Source organism: Pristis pectinata, chromosome 10, assembly GCF_009764475.1.
Source record: "Pristis pectinata isolate sPriPec2 chromosome 10, sPriPec2.1.pri, whole genome shotgun sequence".
NCBI lineage: Eukaryota > Metazoa > Chordata > Chondrichthyes > Rhinopristiformes > Pristidae > Pristis > Pristis pectinata.
This window is the reverse complement of record NC_067414.1, coordinates 32,178,579-32,195,903: the sequence shown is the minus strand read 5'-3', so window position 1 is coordinate 32,195,903 and position 17,325 is coordinate 32,178,579. Positions and strand designations below refer to the sequence as shown.

The 17,325-nt window shown below is 36.5% G+C and overlaps 1 protein-coding gene across 4 annotated transcripts in view; it reads left to right on the top strand.

The window, feature by feature from the left end:
- Positions 1–17,325, top strand: part of LOC127575423 (ensconsin-like) — a 101,687-nt gene that overhangs the window by 40,859 nt on the left and 43,503 nt on the right. For 2 of the 4 annotated variants that reach the window (XM_052025286.1, XM_052025284.1), the window contains exons 2-8: positions 1,615–1,704; positions 3,607–3,681; positions 5,659–5,822; positions 6,254–6,368; positions 8,203–8,313; positions 11,845–11,967; positions 15,835–15,959. In XM_052025286.1, coding sequence (XP_051881246.1) covers positions 1,615–1,704; positions 3,607–3,681; positions 5,659–5,822; positions 6,254–6,368; positions 8,203–8,313; positions 11,845–11,967; positions 15,835–15,959 — 803 coding nt within the window. Of the gene's footprint in view, positions 1–1,614; positions 1,705–3,606; positions 3,682–5,658; positions 5,823–6,253; positions 6,369–8,202; positions 8,314–11,844; positions 11,968–15,810; positions 15,960–17,325 lie in introns of all 4 variants that reach the window. The other 2 variants (XM_052025283.1, XM_052025285.1) reach the window with 1 other exon arrangement.

Genomic DNA, 17,325 nt, shown 5'->3' with positions numbered 1-17,325 from the left:
TGAAAGCTAGGATTAAAACAATGTGCATGGAGATTAATGTGAAATATGAGAAGAGTTCCAACTGTGCCAGTACGTGAAAAGAACTTTCATACCAATGAAGAGAACTGAGTGTTTTTGGAATGATAGAGTGAGAAGAACATTGCAGTAGGTTTTTATAATTGCATGCCTAAGATTTGCTGGGGATGGGAGAACTGCATGCTGAGACATGGTGTGAAAGGAATGTTACCAGAAATTGACAGATGAAAAACACTTCATCCTTTGCTGTTCACATAAAGATGTAAGACCTCATTTTTCCTATTGACATCTGGTCACATGAGGTGGATCTGTCAGTGATCTTCAGCCATCCCTGGCCAGAAGTAAATATAGTCCAGCAGGTGAAGGTGGTCCCCCCCTTTTCCTCTTTGCTCCGATGTGTGTCCCTCTTCTTGTGGGGCATGTGAAGATGTTCTTTTCTTTTCCTTTATGTAATCCTTGGTGTGGAATTTTGTTGTGCAAAAATAAGTGCCCTGTTGAGAGATGCATTCCAGCTTTAAATAGATCTTGATCACACAGCTGTGGAAATTGTAGTAAAAATTGGCAGGGAGCTGATTGGTCACACTAGGTTGAAGCCCAGTGAGCTTTTTGTTCACTTCTGGGATCTGGGTGTTGCTGGCAAGGCTAGCATTTACTGCCCTGGTGAAGATGGTAGTGACCTTTCTTGATTTTCTCCGATTTAGACGGTGATGATTGAAGACTGACAATATATTTTTCAGTCAGGATGGTGGGATACTTGGAAGGAAACCCACAGGTGGTAATATTTCCATCCGCTGACTACGCTTGTCCTCCTTGCTGGTAGAGTTTGCAGATTTGGCCTGGGCAAGTAAGCAGTGCATCTTACATGTGGTATGTACTGGTGCCACTGGTAGTGGACATTGATAGTGGAGAGGATGAATGGTGGATGTAGTGACGATCATGCAGGCAGTTTGTCCTGGATGGTGTTGAACTTGAATGTTTTAGAAGCCACATTCTTCCAGGTGTGAAGAGTATTCCATTCATGCTTCTGACTTGTGCTTTGTGGTTGTCAGGAGAGAGATGGTAACTGTTTCAATTCCTGTAAAGTAATAGTTTGCTTTAGTTAATGCAAACTGAGCAAAAGGAAGAAATTGCAGTCCTTCTGTCTGACCTAGTTGGTTTGGGTTTCATCTTCCCAACGTTTGGACAAATCGAAAGCAGTAACCTTCAGTGTCTTAAGGGGATGAAGGCTGGCCTGTGTGAATGTTATCACTTCATACCTTGGGTGAAAATAAAATTATTGATGTGTTGGGGCATTGGGGTGTAAACTTATTTGTTGTCCTTTTTTCCCTTTTCAAAAAATCTTTTATATTGTGGTCCTCTGGTAAGTGAAGAAAATTCCTTTGTGGAGGTTGTGTATACCACTTTAAAGTGGTTGCTCGGAAGCAAGTGTCACACTAGCAATTGCTTCCAATATATCTTTCATTTCTTAATTTACTGCATTATACAGGCTGTCCTGCCTTTCTGGCTAATGCTGATTTAATGGGCTGAACTTGGTACTCTCAACTAGCAGTGCTACATCTTTGCACTTGTTTAACTTTGTTTCTTTGATTCACTCTTCAGCTTCTGAGACACAAGTGAGAGTGGAGGACAAAAAAGGCAGTCACCTGACTTCTGTTTCTGGGCAAAGTGTGAACTCTGGACCTAAACAAGGTGTGTGAATTTTATTTTTCCAAATTCTATTTGTGAGTTTTAAATCTTAAATGTAAAGTTAATTTAGAAGTGTAATTTTTCAGATTTCATAAACTGCTTTCTATCAAAGGTTATCATGTATTGAAAATCTGTACTTCCTTTATCTCTTTCCAGTCAATATTAATAAAAATTAATAAAGTATAATCCTCTCCAACTCCCCATGAACTTGTTTTGACCTGTCCTCACTTATGCACAGATTTTTTGTTCTACTATCCCTCCTGGCAGCTCTGCAACTTAAAGGCATCTTGTTTTTTAATCCCACTTTCCTAGTTCTGATGAAGGGTCTCTAACCTGAGATATTAATTCTGTTTCTCTTTTTGCAGATCCTGCTTAGTTTTTATTTTTTTGCCTTTTGGAGTGGGGATATGGAGCTTGGTGGCTAAATTGGTGCTTATTGTCTGTACTTGATTAATTGTTGCTTGCTAGAGCAATCAAGGTCAATCATATTACCATGGGCCTGAAGATGTATGTAGATCAGAGTGAATAAAACCAGATTTCCTGCCGTAAAGGGCAGTGGTGGACCAATGGGTAATGGAAGTTACTGATTTGGAAAAACAATTGAGAGAGATTTTGTACTGTGTGGGCAAGGAGGTTGGAGACTTTGAAGTATTCATAAATGCACCCCAAGGGTGATGAGTTTTCCTGAAAAGGAAGTGGGTTAACTATTTTATTATGGGAAAAAAAGTAGAAAGGGAGGATTTGATAAAGACAGTTTAGGAAATACAAAAGGTCTTTTCAGTCTAGCATATATGTAGTGCTGAACACATGTGACTAAGGAATTGATGATGTAAATAATCATGCTTATTGTCATATGCTCGAGTACATGTATGCACAAGTGCAATTAAAAACTTGCAGCAGCATCACAGGAAGATAGCATCAGATAAGCAGCATTCACAAGGAAAACAAATTATACGCAATTTTTACAAGAAATTTCAAAATAAAGCATCAGGAAAGATATTGAAAAAGGATTATGGCAGTCAGATTTAATGGAATGGTAATATTTATGAAGTAATACTGGAATATTATGTTTTACATGATTGCTGAATAGATTAAGGAGTAATATTAGTACTTACAAAGTTAAGGGTTAATGATGACAAATAGATTTTTCTCTTGTCACCAAGATAAAAGCAAGCTACTAGATAAAAATATTAGCACAGGTGATTAGAACCTGACATTACCAACTGTAAACTGAATCTAATTTTTTTGAGAAGGCACTTGTTCTAAAAGAGTAATGTTGAAAGCAGATGAGAATCTAGATTTGATGGTCTGTTATGTCATCTAAAATTTATTGCTCAATATGTAAAGGGTTCTCATGAGAGAAGTGATTATTGGCCTGAATTTTGTTGATTGCTGCCTGTGCCTGCATGCTACCCATCTGATCCAAGCCTTAATATGCCAAAGCCTGAAACATATTGAGGTGACTTGGGCAGACCAGAACAAACACTACCCCAAAAAAATCAACTGGAAACTTTTGACAGATCACAAAGCCCTACTCCCAATTTTGCCAGCTATCAAAATGGTCTGCTTTACAGTATTTCTCAATGCCTCACTTAACAATTGAACTATTCAAAAACTACTTATTTAAAAAAAAAATTAAATGCACAAATCAAACTTTAAAATGTAACTAGCCTTGATTCATTTTCCTCTGTGCAGTCCTACAATCCCTGTTCACTCTGAGGCAGCATTAGGCTCTGAAGCAGAGCATAACTGGGAAGCAATGTAGAACTGCTGGCAAAACTCAGCAACATCTGAGCCATTGTGATCTGCCATAGTATAAATTGTTTTAAAACCTTTTGAACAAAGGCAATAAACTTAGAGAAGTCGTGCTTACTTCTGGAATGAAAAAAATTACTTGTTTTATAGACCTTCCAGTTCTTCGTGTTGATGACAAGCAAAGGCTTGCCAAGGAACGCAGGGAGGAACAACAGAAGCAGCTAGGTAAGAAAATATATGTAAGCTTTGTGTTTGGAAGAACTTTTCTCCCCAAATGTAAATAGTATTAGTACATGTTTACTTAAACTTCGTTAACAACACTGAGCCAGATTTCACTTTAATGCCAAGCAAACAGGACTTGTTCTTTAATCCTAAACTTGGCCAGTTAATTTTCGTGAGTTTTATTTCACAGTGTGTTATTGAATATGTAAGATAAACACTCTGGTGCCCTCTATAGAACACCTGTGTCCTGTGTGAATAGGGCAAGCAGTTTTATTAACCAAATTAGATTGAAATTAGGAAGCATAAATTAGCACAATAAATTCAGTGCCAAATTCAATACAGAGAAGAAAGGAAGGATTGGATTGAAGGAGAAGAGTTTTAATCCTTAGGGGGAAAAAAAATCAAGAATTAAGAGCTGAAAGAATAAGACCACATGTGAAATAAGTTACTTTTCAATGCAAGAGAGGCTGGTTCTTAGTAACTAAGACTGAAAAAGACAATTTGTTTGCACACAATCTTTCAGTGGCTCAGGATATCATGACTTGCATTGAGTTAAAGCTTAAAAGGAAGTTTAATGGAGATGCTGAGATGCTATTGGATGTTAAGAAGGATGGCAATTAATTTACAGAGCAGGCTTCCATGAATGACAGTGTGATCACCAAATTATTTTTCAAGGTTTAAGAGAAATTTTGGCCTGCGTCCTGGGTGTAAGTCTTAATTTTCTTTGTAATGGAACTATTGGATATTTTGCATCGTGAGAGACAACAGCAATCCTGTGGTTGAAAAATATTGTTCCATTCATATTTACAAATGTAAATTTCTATAATTCTCAGGTTAATAATATTGTGGTGAGATTAATTAGTCTTCGTGGACTGGCTGTGAAATTGCCAGTAAGAATACCATTTTGTCCAAAATGCCTTTGGGAATGCTGATGTTGAACTTGTTGGAAAAACCTTAGTCAATGATTATTTTAGTGAATTAGGCAATTTGAGTAGCACAGAGCTAATTCCACTTGCTCGCCTTGCCATACTGTTAATGCTATTATAGTCTAACCCAATTCCTTTCTAAAACATTGGACCAGGGACAAGTATCCCAACCTAATAACTGGGAAGTACTTGATGTGCTGCTCATTGGATTCCATGGTGAGTATACAGCAGCTAGTGATGCAGGCTGTAAGGTGGAATGTGCCATCACTTGTTTAGGCCATTGGCAGCTTTGGAAACCAGATCTTCAGTGGAGATACCTGGATAGTCCCAGCATTAACTCCAGTATAGGTTTGAAGATGTGGCCTATAATTATCATGTGTAAAAACTTGCATTTATGTCTCAGCACTTTACATAACTTGTTGTCCCAAAGCATTTGGGGCCAATTTACCAATTGTCATTGTTGTATGGCTGTTAATTTAAACATAACATTGAGATGACCAAATAATCTCTCTGTTTCTGGTAGTGAGGAATATGGATTGTACAGGACCCCCAGCTCATTTTTTAAAAAAATATTGATCTTTTGGGTTTAGCTGACCATCTCGAACTTGCTTAATGTCTGCTTTGACAATTAGTAGCTCCAACAATGCAACACATCCTCAATCCTACACTTGAATGTCAGTTTAACTTTTGCGCTGAAGTCTGTAGAATACAATTTTCAGATCCCTAGGCAAGGGTACTACCAAATGAGTCATAGTTTATACTTGAAAACTCAATTAATGAGTGGGAATTTTTTTCAGTCTAAACATTTTTTTGATATATGAGAAACAATATAAGAATTTACAGCAGTAAACCTTTTTAAGGAAGCAAACCATTGTTGAAATTTTAAATAATGGATTATCAACTGTCCTATTGCTAACTTGTTCATTTATATATTAATTATATAATACATTTTGCAAGGTTCATGCAAAAAATACAAACTTTATTCTTATGATTTTAAGTCTTTAGGTTTGTTTCAGGACAGCTGTTATAATTCACAAACCATTTTATTATTTAGCTGCAAGAGAACAACTATTACTTGAAAAAGAGGAAAAAGCAAGACAACATTATGAAAAGCAACTAGAAGAACGCAAGAAGAAAATTGAAGAACAGAGACTAAAAGAAGAAAGACGGCGTATTGCTGTTGAAGAAAAACGGAAACAAAGACTTCAAGAAGAAAGAGTACGTTTATTGTGAACAATTACCATAAGCAGTGCGTCTTCTGCCCTCGTTTTTCCTTCCATGTGTGATGTTTTTAAAACTGATTGCATGTTGTTTATTGTTGTTTTTGATTTTACTAGACCTTCACCTGTTTTTTTTTTAAAACTGCTGCCTTTTGGGTCCTAGTAGAAAGTACCATGCGTTTAGTTTGAAGGACGGAGCCAAATTAAATAGAAATACAAAATAGGAAATATGAGCATGAGAGAATCTGGGAAGGAGGGAAATGGCCATTTTTCCAAATCAGTTGAAAAGCAGCATGTTTTATTTCTTTAGTTTACCATATCAATTTATTAATATGTTGTATAATTGAACGTGACAAATGGTATTTACATGTTTTATGGAGCAATTTAGAAAGTAACTACTTTAGGTTAATTGAACCTTTCTTCTTGAAGGAACGGCATGAAGCAGTTGTACGTCGCACAATTGAAAGAAGTCAAAGGATCAAACAGAAGTCCAACAGGTGGTCGTGGGGTGGAGCCCTACAAAGCAATGCAACCAACAGAGATGGTACATATTATAGGATGTATGCTTTATGTTTTAAAAAAAACTGTAATTGCACAATAATGTACAAAATGAACAGAATGTAGTAACCAATTTCCTAATGCAATTGAAGATTATTTAACTGAGGAAAATATTGCATTATAAAAAGTCTTTGCTTTTTGATAAAGTGGTTAATAATTTTCTTGCCATGTTTTTCCTGGAAGTGAACATACTGAAAAATGAATTTTAAAATGCTTTGACGTAAATGTACGCCTGTTTTCCATTAAAAAAAAATCCTGATGACAGTGGAAAAAATACCTTGTTGTAGAATCCAGGAAAATTGATCAGTGCAGCTATTAATCTTTCTTTCTTGGAGGGATTTCTATTCTGTGGTAGTTAGCATCTTGAGATTTTAGATGTCTAATTTTAATAACTTAGATTGGCATATATTGTATCATAACTCGTTCTTATTTTTAGTATTCAACTTTTTGACTATTCTGTGAAATTCTCCTTGTATTTACATATTTCATTTTCTTCACTGGAAGTTCTTCATTGTTTTGCATCTGTTCCTTGTCCAGGTGATTTTGTTGAATCTTCATACTCCTATCTTGATTTAGCAGGCCTTGATTGCCACTCAAGAAATAAGGGTGGTGCTCCTAAAAGTGGTACAGAAACAATAATATTTGATAGGATAATATCACCTTCCAGATAATCAACCTATTAATCTGTTCTTGCATGTTTGTATGTTAATATTTACATTAACTGCTTTCACATAGTTTCTCAAATCCCTTTTCTTCTATTATTAATTTGAGTTGGCAGTGTTTACAAGTATGCCGAATGTGAAACAGAAATTTAATCCTGCTGCCTGCAATTTAAATTGCAATTCAGTAAAATGGTGTAGAGTTAAGGCACTGTCCCTCATGAGGAAAAAAACTCAGTCTTTAACTTCTAATCAGATGACATATCCTATATTCAATCTCATTATTTTAAAGAACTGAAAATTGCCCTGTTACTCATTTCATAACAACAAAAGAACAGGAGGAAGCCTTTTGGCTCGCTTTCTCCATCAATCACTTAGATTATGGGTTAGCTCATTTTGTCTGTGTTGATTCCATATGTTAATGCACTTGGGAACAAAAATTTATTGAACATGGTTTTGAAAATTTCAGTTGTTCTACCCTTGGTAGCTTTATTTGGCAGAAAAGTTCTCAAAATGTATTACTTTTAATCAAAAGAAATGACCATTGATATCTGGATTAGCTCAGATTTTGAGATTTTGTCTTGTAGTTCTGGATTTAGCCACCAGATGATATGCTTTGTCTTTGTCAGCTCCAATGAATCTTGTAATCATCTTTAATATCTCAATCATATCACTCAATCTTCAAACTTAAATCTATTCTAGGTAGCTGTCATAATTTAATCCTCCTTGACTATGAATCATACTTGTGAATCTCTGCTGCTCCCCTTCCGAGGCCAGTATATTCTTTCTGATGTTAACTAAATGGAGCATATAAGATCTCTCACCAGAATCCTAATCTGGTAGAGGTGAAACAACTTTATTGCTTTTGTATTCCCTCAATTTATGTAGGCAATTGATTTTCTGCCAATAAGTTTTACAGGACTGAAACCTTTTCTTCAAAATTCTTTCATTGCAAACAGAAACGGGACCATTTACGTGTTTTACAATTTGTTCAACTCTACTCAATCTTGTAATCTTACCTATAGAAGCGCGCTTAATAACCTTCCTAATTCTTAACAGTAGATCAGAAATATTGCAGTTGGTCTCATGAACTTTAATGTTAGCAGAGAGCCTCGGTGCCATACACAGACAGTCAACTGCAAATGTTTCTATTTGTTTTAGATGCAGATAGGCGATCAGTATCCACAATGAACCTTGCGAAACATGCTGATCCAACCATTAACAAGCGGTTATCATCATCTTCAGCAACATTGTTAAATTCTCCGGACAAAGGTACTGTTTCAGCTTAATATGTTCAGTTTTAAATATTAAATGAAGAAATAGTGAAAATGTTTCTTGAGTGATGTAATTATTTAGTTTTTCACAAAAAACTGGTGTTTTTAAAAAGAACAATAGACTTATTTTAGAATAATGTTTAAATTTTTATTTACCTTCACAAAACTGTTGTGAGTTAACATGGTAGTCTTTTTTCTATCATTGGAATGGTTTGGGACATTGTTTTCTGAATGCAGAAATGCAAAATGTTGTGTAAAATGGAGTATTCCTTTTGAGTTGCACAATAATATTTGGAAAATACGTGAAGTTTGATTATGCCTGCAATCGCTCTTGCATTTTTGTCCATCAATTTTATTGTCTTCTATTGTTGAAAATCTATTAACTGTTTTCACTCCCTCTCCCCATCCAAAGAACATCCATCGCCTGGTCCTTTGTAGATGTTGTGTTTCTTTTATAGCTTTGTGGTAATGGTAACCATTAAATATATTCTCTTTGCAAATTTCTTGATATTTGTTGCTTTGATCAAAAGTATGCTCGAGTCTTCCAAAATATTTTCCAGAATTGTAACTGGTACAAAAGTGCAACTCTTATTCTTTGCCATCTTTAGAAAAGATGTATTTTATGATTGTCTTGGATGTTACCCGGAGACTTATTTTTAGCCATGAGATGATGATGGAGAAGGGAGGGCATTTGAGAAAATAGACCACTTAACAGCATATTTAATTTTTGTTCAGCTCTCAAGCAAAGGATTTCATCCTTTATTAAACAGCCCTCTAAGCCTCGTTCATCTACGCCAGAAAAATTCTGCTCTGAATCTAAACAAGGTGTTTCTAAGACATGAATGAATTTTGTATTTGTCACCAAACTACTCATTAACTGCAACATGACTTCGGTTGTGAAATTATCTGGGAAGCACTTCCTTTTACATTCGTATAGCAAACCAATCAAGTTTTCCGAAATAGGTACTGGTTGCTTTTCACCTCATAGGCTCGTTTATTGAAATTGCTTGAAGAACACTTAATATATGAAGAACAAGTAGCAAAATGAATCTTTAAATTTTTTTTTAGTAATTCTGTTATTATGCCATGCTTCTACAAACCTAATTGTAACTTACTTTACAGCCAGGCAAGTTAGGTTTAATGAAAGATCAATTGAAAATTTCTGAAACCTATCATTTTTGGTGTATTTTTTCCTGAAACAATTAGTTGCACAGTTTCAAAAATATTAGTACTATTCAATCTGTTTTAATATTAGAACCCAAGGTATTATTTGAAATACGGTAGTATTTGAAGACCAAAGCCATTTGGACGGTCTGATCCTTTTCTACCACTTCAGCATCCACTCTCTCCTATCACCCCATCCTGCTCCACCTGAAGATAATGATGGCAGTCTTGATGTCCTTGACTTCAAACTATGCAGGATATGGGAAATACGGTAGTATTTGAAGACCAAAGCCATTTGGACGGTCTGATCCTTTTCTACCACTTCAGCATCCACTCTCTCCTATCACCCCATCCTGCTCCACCTGAAGATAATGATGGCAGTCTTGATGTCCTTGACTTCAAACTATGCAGGATATGGGAATCTCCTGCATAATCATCCTAGTCTCAATCCATTTTGGGTGAAACAAGTCATGTGTGTTTTTCTCCAAGCTCTAGTGCTCCCTAACATTCCTCAGCTCATCCTTTGTCCATGAGCTTTTTCTGGTGCTTTTCTAATTCATCTCTTAACCTATTCACTGATGACCCCTGTGAGCATTTAGACAATCCACTGTGGTAATGACTCAGTTTTAAAATACTTATCCTGGAATTTAAAACGATGCATCTCCTCACCCCACCCTATCCCTATCCTCAAGCTCAAATGTAGCTCAACAAAAATCAGGATGGCAGCTTGCAAATTTAATGGTAATGTTGCCTTTCACAATAGTGTAAAACTGCAGCTTGGCTCTAAATATAATTTCCTGACACTCCTTAATGAGAGATGTACATCCTAATTGAGGCAGCTAATCAGGAGAAAGATCAGATTGAAGTGGTGAATGGAGCAGATTATGATGGTGGTGCACAGCAGATTTGAAATTTAACTTTCACCGTGAAATTTAACACCCCGCCCTTCCTAATTTCCATAATTGAAACACAAAATTCAGAAATTCCTTCAGGGGGAAAGAAACACTTAAATAACAAACCTGTGTTTTATATAGTCTGTCTTGTCTTCTGTCTGTCCACCTGCACCTAAGACCACAAATGGCAAATGTGATAAATGACCATCTGATTTTTGGCAGTGTTGCAGTGAGGAGTGAAAGGTGTCAGTTTTGAAATCTCCAGGCTCTTAAGTGTATTGAATATTTCATACACTCAAACATCAAGATACCTGAACAATTGTGCCGCCAACTAAATGCCTTCCTATAGTGCTAAATTGTTAGGAACTATGCTGAAATCCTGGAATGGGACTTGGGACTTCAAACTTCAACCTCTGCCTGAGACTATGACTACTTTATAAAAGAAAAAAATTCTTCTGTGCGTGAAGTTAGGGATAAACACTAATGTTATAAATTGGACCTTGAATGTAATTCAGACATGTTGCTTGGAAGTCAGTTTTTTTTTGCAACTCTTTCCCCAAATCTGGAATTCCAACTTCCAGAAAGTAATGCAGTTACAAACTATAGGCAAATCTGTGATTAGGGGTTGTAGAAGTTTGGTGTACTGCAGAAGTTTTAATTATGTGTACCTTGCATGTAAATGTTGTCAGCAGCATTTAGTAAACTCTATATGCATTTGGATGATTGTTATATTTATAAAATGTATTAATTTGGGGTTGTCATTAATGTATTATAGTACATATTATAAGCGTTCATGTTTATCAGTGATAAAGCAATTGGGTCTCATTTTTTAAAAAAAAATCAAAAAAATTATTCATCTGTAGCAAAAGGATTTGATTTCCAGATTAGTTTCACATCGTTATTGTAAGGCTCAAAGCGCAGTTTTTGGAAGGCTTGTGTGTGGCTACTAAAGATGATGCATTAATGTGATAATCCCTGTACATTGCTCTGCATGAAGCAAATCTTACTTTGCTTATTCTGTAAATTGCTTTCAACTATTTGTATATTTAAACAAAGGTTCCCCTTTTTGGCACGTTGATTACTTTATTTTTAAATATCCTTTTGGGCTCGTTTAAGTGGGCCGATATCTATATTTCTGAAGCATCTATTACAGTATGTCCTGTTATGCTCGATTTATTAAAAAATTATAGTGCATTTTGGTAGCATGCCTGCAGAAATTTTTCACTGCTATGTCCAACAAAAACCCATTAACTTTTATTCATGAATTTAACTTCATACTTGATAGCAAAACATCTTTTCTTATACTTTAAAACAAGGCCTCAATATTTAATTCATTAATGCATGGAGTTTAACCTGGCAAGTAACTTATTTCAGGCTTCATTACCACTGCTCCAAGTTCTTTTGTCTCATAATTTTTATACTTAAAGTGGATTGAAGTATTTGATGCATAATTGTCCATTTATTTTGTACAGCTCGGCGGTTGCAGCTGAGTCCCTGGGAAAGCAGCATTGTCACTCGCCTTTTAACTCCTACTCACTCATTTCTAGCTAGAAGCAGAAGCACTGCTGCCTTGTATGGGAGTGGTCTGGATGCAGGTAATTCAGCTTTGCACAGAATTATAACACTAAATTATTCAGATCTGTAATGATTAATTTATATATTGATTAAACTGTTCAAATTAGTGAATTTATTTGGGTATTTACAATAATTATGGACATTTTTGGGAACTGATTACTTGTAACTGGACACTGGTAGAAAGTCTCAGTACATTGACATGGCTGGGATCAGATTGCATCAATACAATGCTTTTTTTATCTTTTAAATACAAAAGATATTTCTGCAAGTATGAAGTAGGAATACATTTACTTGAGATTTTAGGTTTGAAATCTGAAGCGCATTTGTAGGTAGTTTGTAAACAAATTAAATCTGTTAATTATGTACAACAAAAATTTGGCATTACAAAAAAATGCAGTGCCACTTAGATGTAATTCAAGTAATTATGTGGAACATTCACAGTTCAAGTGAGGATTTTTCCAGTTTAGGTCACTGAGACCCATGGTTGGAAAGAATGATGAATTAGGTAATATGGATTAAATGTACCTTATTGTTGGTTTGGTCTGAAACTGGTTCTGTTGTTGCACAAGAAAGATACTGGTGAACAACGTTCCACAATTTGGAAAGCTACAGGCCTATCACATTTGATTTTCCATCTATTACTCTAAGCTGATGGAAAAGCTAGTCAGTCATTGCTGGCCCCAGGTTTCTTAGCAAGGACTCACTAAGTTAACGGTTCCACGTGCCAGGAGTACCGAGTATGAAGTATGTCTTCTACTTTTGCCCATTCCTTTTTCTCTCTGTAAGTTACCATACTATTAAATAAAATTATATTGGACATGTCCTCAATTTAAAAAAAACCTTTACATCAACTGTCTGAAGGTGCAAGCACTCTCATTATGAATAGCTTATGCCATTAATACATGAAATGGAGAGGTGATTTAGATCTTGTTAGGTGAAATTTACTTTTATGAATATTATCAATAATGCAGTTTTTAAAATACCCAAATGCAAAGGACCCAATGTTAAATCATTTAAGGTTTCTGGCCTTTTCAAGAATCCACTGATGTTACTGGAAAATCGGCCTCTGTTTACAGTAGGTTGTGAAATGCTCAGTTGTACTATTTCCCATGATCACATAATTACATGTCACGCAATCTACGTACATGAATATTCAAGCAGCAGCTCCGCAGCTTCTGGAGGAGGCCCATGGCAAACAGCAGGGAGACTGCTCTGTAGTCAGACTTTCCGTCTAAGGTTGCTGAAACAATCTCTGAAATACTTGAAAGTCAAATGTGGTAGAACATAGGACAGTACAGCATAGGAACAGGCCCTTCGGCCCACAATGTCTGCACTGAACACAATGCTGAAGTAAACTAATTCTCTTCTGTCTGTACATGATCTATATACCTCTATTCCTTACATATACATCTGTCTATCTAACAGCCTCTTAAACACCACAATCGTATCTGCTTCCACCATTTCCCCCAGCAGCCCATTCCAGGCACCCACCATTCTCTGTAAACTTTAAAAAAAAACTTGCCCCACACATCTCATGGACGAGTTGGGCCAAAGGGCCTGTTTCCATGCCGTAAAAATCTATGACATCTCCTTTAAACTTGCCCCCGCTCACCTTAAATGGATGTCCTCCAGTACTTGCAATTCCTATCCTGGAAAACCAGTTCAGATTGTCTACCCTATTTATGCCTCTCATAACCTTATAAACTTCTATCAAGTCTCCCCTCAGCCTCCAGTGCTCCAGCAAATACAACCCAAGTTTGTCCAACCTCTCCTTGTAGCTCATACCCTCTAATACTAGTAAACCTCTTCTGCATCATTTCAAAGGCTCCACATCCTGCCTGTAATGGAGTGACCATAAATGCACACAGTAGTCCAAGTGTGGCCTAACCAAAGTTTTATACAGCTGTATCATGACTTCTTGACTCTTGTACTCAATGCCCCGACCAATGAAGCTGGCATACCATATCTTTTTTACCACCCTATCTACATATGTGGCCACTTTCAGTGAGCTGTGGACTTGGACCCCTAGACCCCTTTAAATTTTAAAGGGTAACTTTTCCTCTCAAAAAAGAAATAATCACATCAGGCAGCATTTATAGTTAGAACAGTTGGTGTTTCAGTCAGATGAGATTTCATCTGCAGTGCTCAGTTGTGCAATAATTATCTGAAAGTGAACATACAATTGACATCGGGAAAAGTTCTGAAATTTTCATTTGTCGAAATAAACATCACAGCCAGCCCTCGTCTGATTAGCACATATCTTTATTTTACACTAAAGCTTATCTATAAGCACACCAACTACAAAGTCATCCGTTTACTAAATTTTTTCAAACCAACCCTCTCCTGATTAAAATGTTTTGCTTTATTAAAATTGGGGCCTTAGGACTTGTTAATTTTTAAGTGTGGGACTGAAGCATGTTGACTACTTGAACTGTGCATGTTGCAAGTTAGATTTTGAATAACTGACTTCAATAACAAAATCATATTTGAAGTTTTTTTTATCTTGAAGGTTGTTCTATTTTGAGGTTTTTAATTGCTTTCAGTGCTGTTATCTACTGTTGCTCTGTATATAAAGTAAGACCTATTCTGCTGATCTTTTCTAGCAAAATCTATTCTTGTTCTTTCCAATACAGTCTGCTGCTGATTTGCAGCATCTGCTTTCTTTGTGCATTCTGCGTTCTGACAGCTGAAAAGATGGAATGTATACAAATAAACTATTAAAGCACTTAATATTTTTTTCAACCTGTCAGCTGCTTGTAGTGCTATTTCGTCATTGTGTATGTATACATTTCCTGACTTTAGCTGCACTGTAAAACCAAAACCACTTCTGTTTGTTGGATAGGTTGGGAGAATTGATTTCTTGAAAATGCATATAGATGAATCACATGCATACCTCTCTGCCTCAACAATTTTCATAAAGGTAGTTATTACCATAGATAAACTTGACACACATTTTCTGCATCTTTATCAATCCATAATGGTAAGCCTGTCGTTTACCAAGAAGTAATTGGTCAGCATTTTCTGGTATTCATAAATACTATATGGAAATCGGGAAATTGCTGCCCAGGTTGCCCTATTTCTCCTAGGGGTGTCACTGTACTTGTACTTTGTCAAGAAGCTTGACATTCAAATATATCCAGTGGTGTGAGGTTGTTGCACTTGGGTGATAGATAGCTGCTCAAGACACCAAATGATCTTAGAGCTCATCAGACAAAATAAATTAATGACCGCCTAACAACCCCTCAAGTTTGGCAGGTGTTTACTACTATTTTAATTATTGGAAATTTACAAATATTAAGAGGTTTTTGTTTTTACTTTAATCTCATCTTCATCCCATGAAGGATCATCTTTGGCAAGGCCAGCACTTGTTATCTCCCTGCTTCTCATCTCTCAATCCCATTTTTCTTTCTATTAAACCTCCTGTATATTGCTTGCCCTTTTTACTCATTCTCAGTTCCCATGTAGGTGGCTGTGTGCTGGTTTTGATTTTTAGCTTTGCAAATTCAAATATAAAAAAACATAGATCTGGCAAGGGCAATAAGTGTTATATCATTTGATACTCTCAAAAAAAAATCAAAATCAATAAATTTGAGAGCAGAGATTTCTTGATTATTGGCAAAAAAAAGTAGCAATTAGATACATCTGTCAAAATAATTTAAAGGAAATCTTTAAGTTAATTTCCAGTTTGCTTTGTGGAAGAGTCAGATGGAAACTGAAATCATCTTTGAGCTTTGGCAAAAGTGGATTAATACAACATCAGAAATGGTTTTGGTAGCTTTCTTTATGCATTCCTTTCAAGCTAATGCTTGCTATCTTTTCTCTTATTCTTCAACTCCTTTCTTCAACTTCACATAATACTGCAGTTATCCCAATTTGTCCTCGTTCAGTATCTGCCAGCTCTATTACTCCGCCAACCTGCAAGAATCTTCACAATAGGATGTCTGAGTGGCCAAGGTTCATTGTTACCACACATGATGTTCGTGGGCGGAGCAGATCAGCTAATCCTGCAAAGGTAAGCAGCTGTTTCACAATAAACATGGTGCAAAAAAACTAGCTATTGGCAATATTGTTGCCTTGAATGATTATTCATTTTAAATGGTTTTAAATTTTTAGCATGCATTAAAGGATGTTTAATTTCAATGGTATTGCATGAAAAATTCCTTAAAATTTATTACATGAAACGTAACTTCCAGTAAAGGTAAACAAAGAATGTTGGAATACTCAACATCTGTGGACGGAAGAACAGAGTTAACATATAAGGTTAATGGTCCTCCCAGTGTTCCATTTTCATTTCAAATTTTCTACACTTGCTTGATTTCCAACAAAATTATTTCAATAATTTTGATTTTTTTTTGCTTGTTTGAAAGTGTTTATTGAAAGTTGCATCAAAATTTTCCATATTCACTAAGTGCTGGAAATAGTCACGTCAGGCATCTTCTTGGAGAGGAAAACGGTTAACATTCTGATGACTTTTCATAGGGAGAAGGCAGTGTTAGTGATACAATTAAGTTGTGGGGGGGGGGGGGGGAAGAGAGAGGCAAAGAACAAAAGAGCAAGTCTGAATCAGGTGACGAACAGGAGACAGATGGTAAAAGTTGTGATGGAGCAGACTGCAAAGGTGCCAGAAGTGAATGACGAGAAATGTCTAGGAATGGAACAGTGTAGGAAAAAGGGGTCAGTCTGGGAATGAGATGGAGAATTAAAGTAATGCTCATAGACTGAATAAAGGTGTCCCACAAAGTGGTCATCAGCATTTGGCTTCCTTAATTTAGACAGATCTGTATTGTGAGCATTAAATGTAGTATGCTGAAAAAGTGCAAGTAAGTAGCTGCTTCATCCGGAATGGAACCGCGAGTGGTGGAAAGGGAGCAATGAAAAGGCAGGTGCTCCAAGTGTGGCCTCCTCTACATTGGTGAGACCAAACGCAGACTAGGTGACTGTTTTGCAGAACACCTGCACTCTGTAAACTGCAATCTGCATCTCCCCATTGCCAGTCATTTCAGCTCCCTCTCCCACACTATCACTGATGTAGCAGTCCTTGGTCTCCACTGCTCAGAGAATTCCCAGCACAAACTGGAGGAACAGCACCTCATTTTCCTAATGGCATGAACATTGAATTCTCCCACTTTAAGTAATCACCACACACCTCCCCCCACCTTGCTTCTTCTCTTCTTCTCCCTCCTAGCCTATCTCTTTTTATACTTTTTTCCTTTCTCTTCTTACTGTTGACCCAGCCTCTGGTGGATCTGCTCTTCCCTCCTCCCCTGCACCTGCCTATCACTATTCTTACCTGCATCTACCTATCACCACCCATCACTGCTCTGCTTTTCCCTCCTATATATTGGGCTTCCCTTTTTCCTATCTTCAGTCCTGAAGAA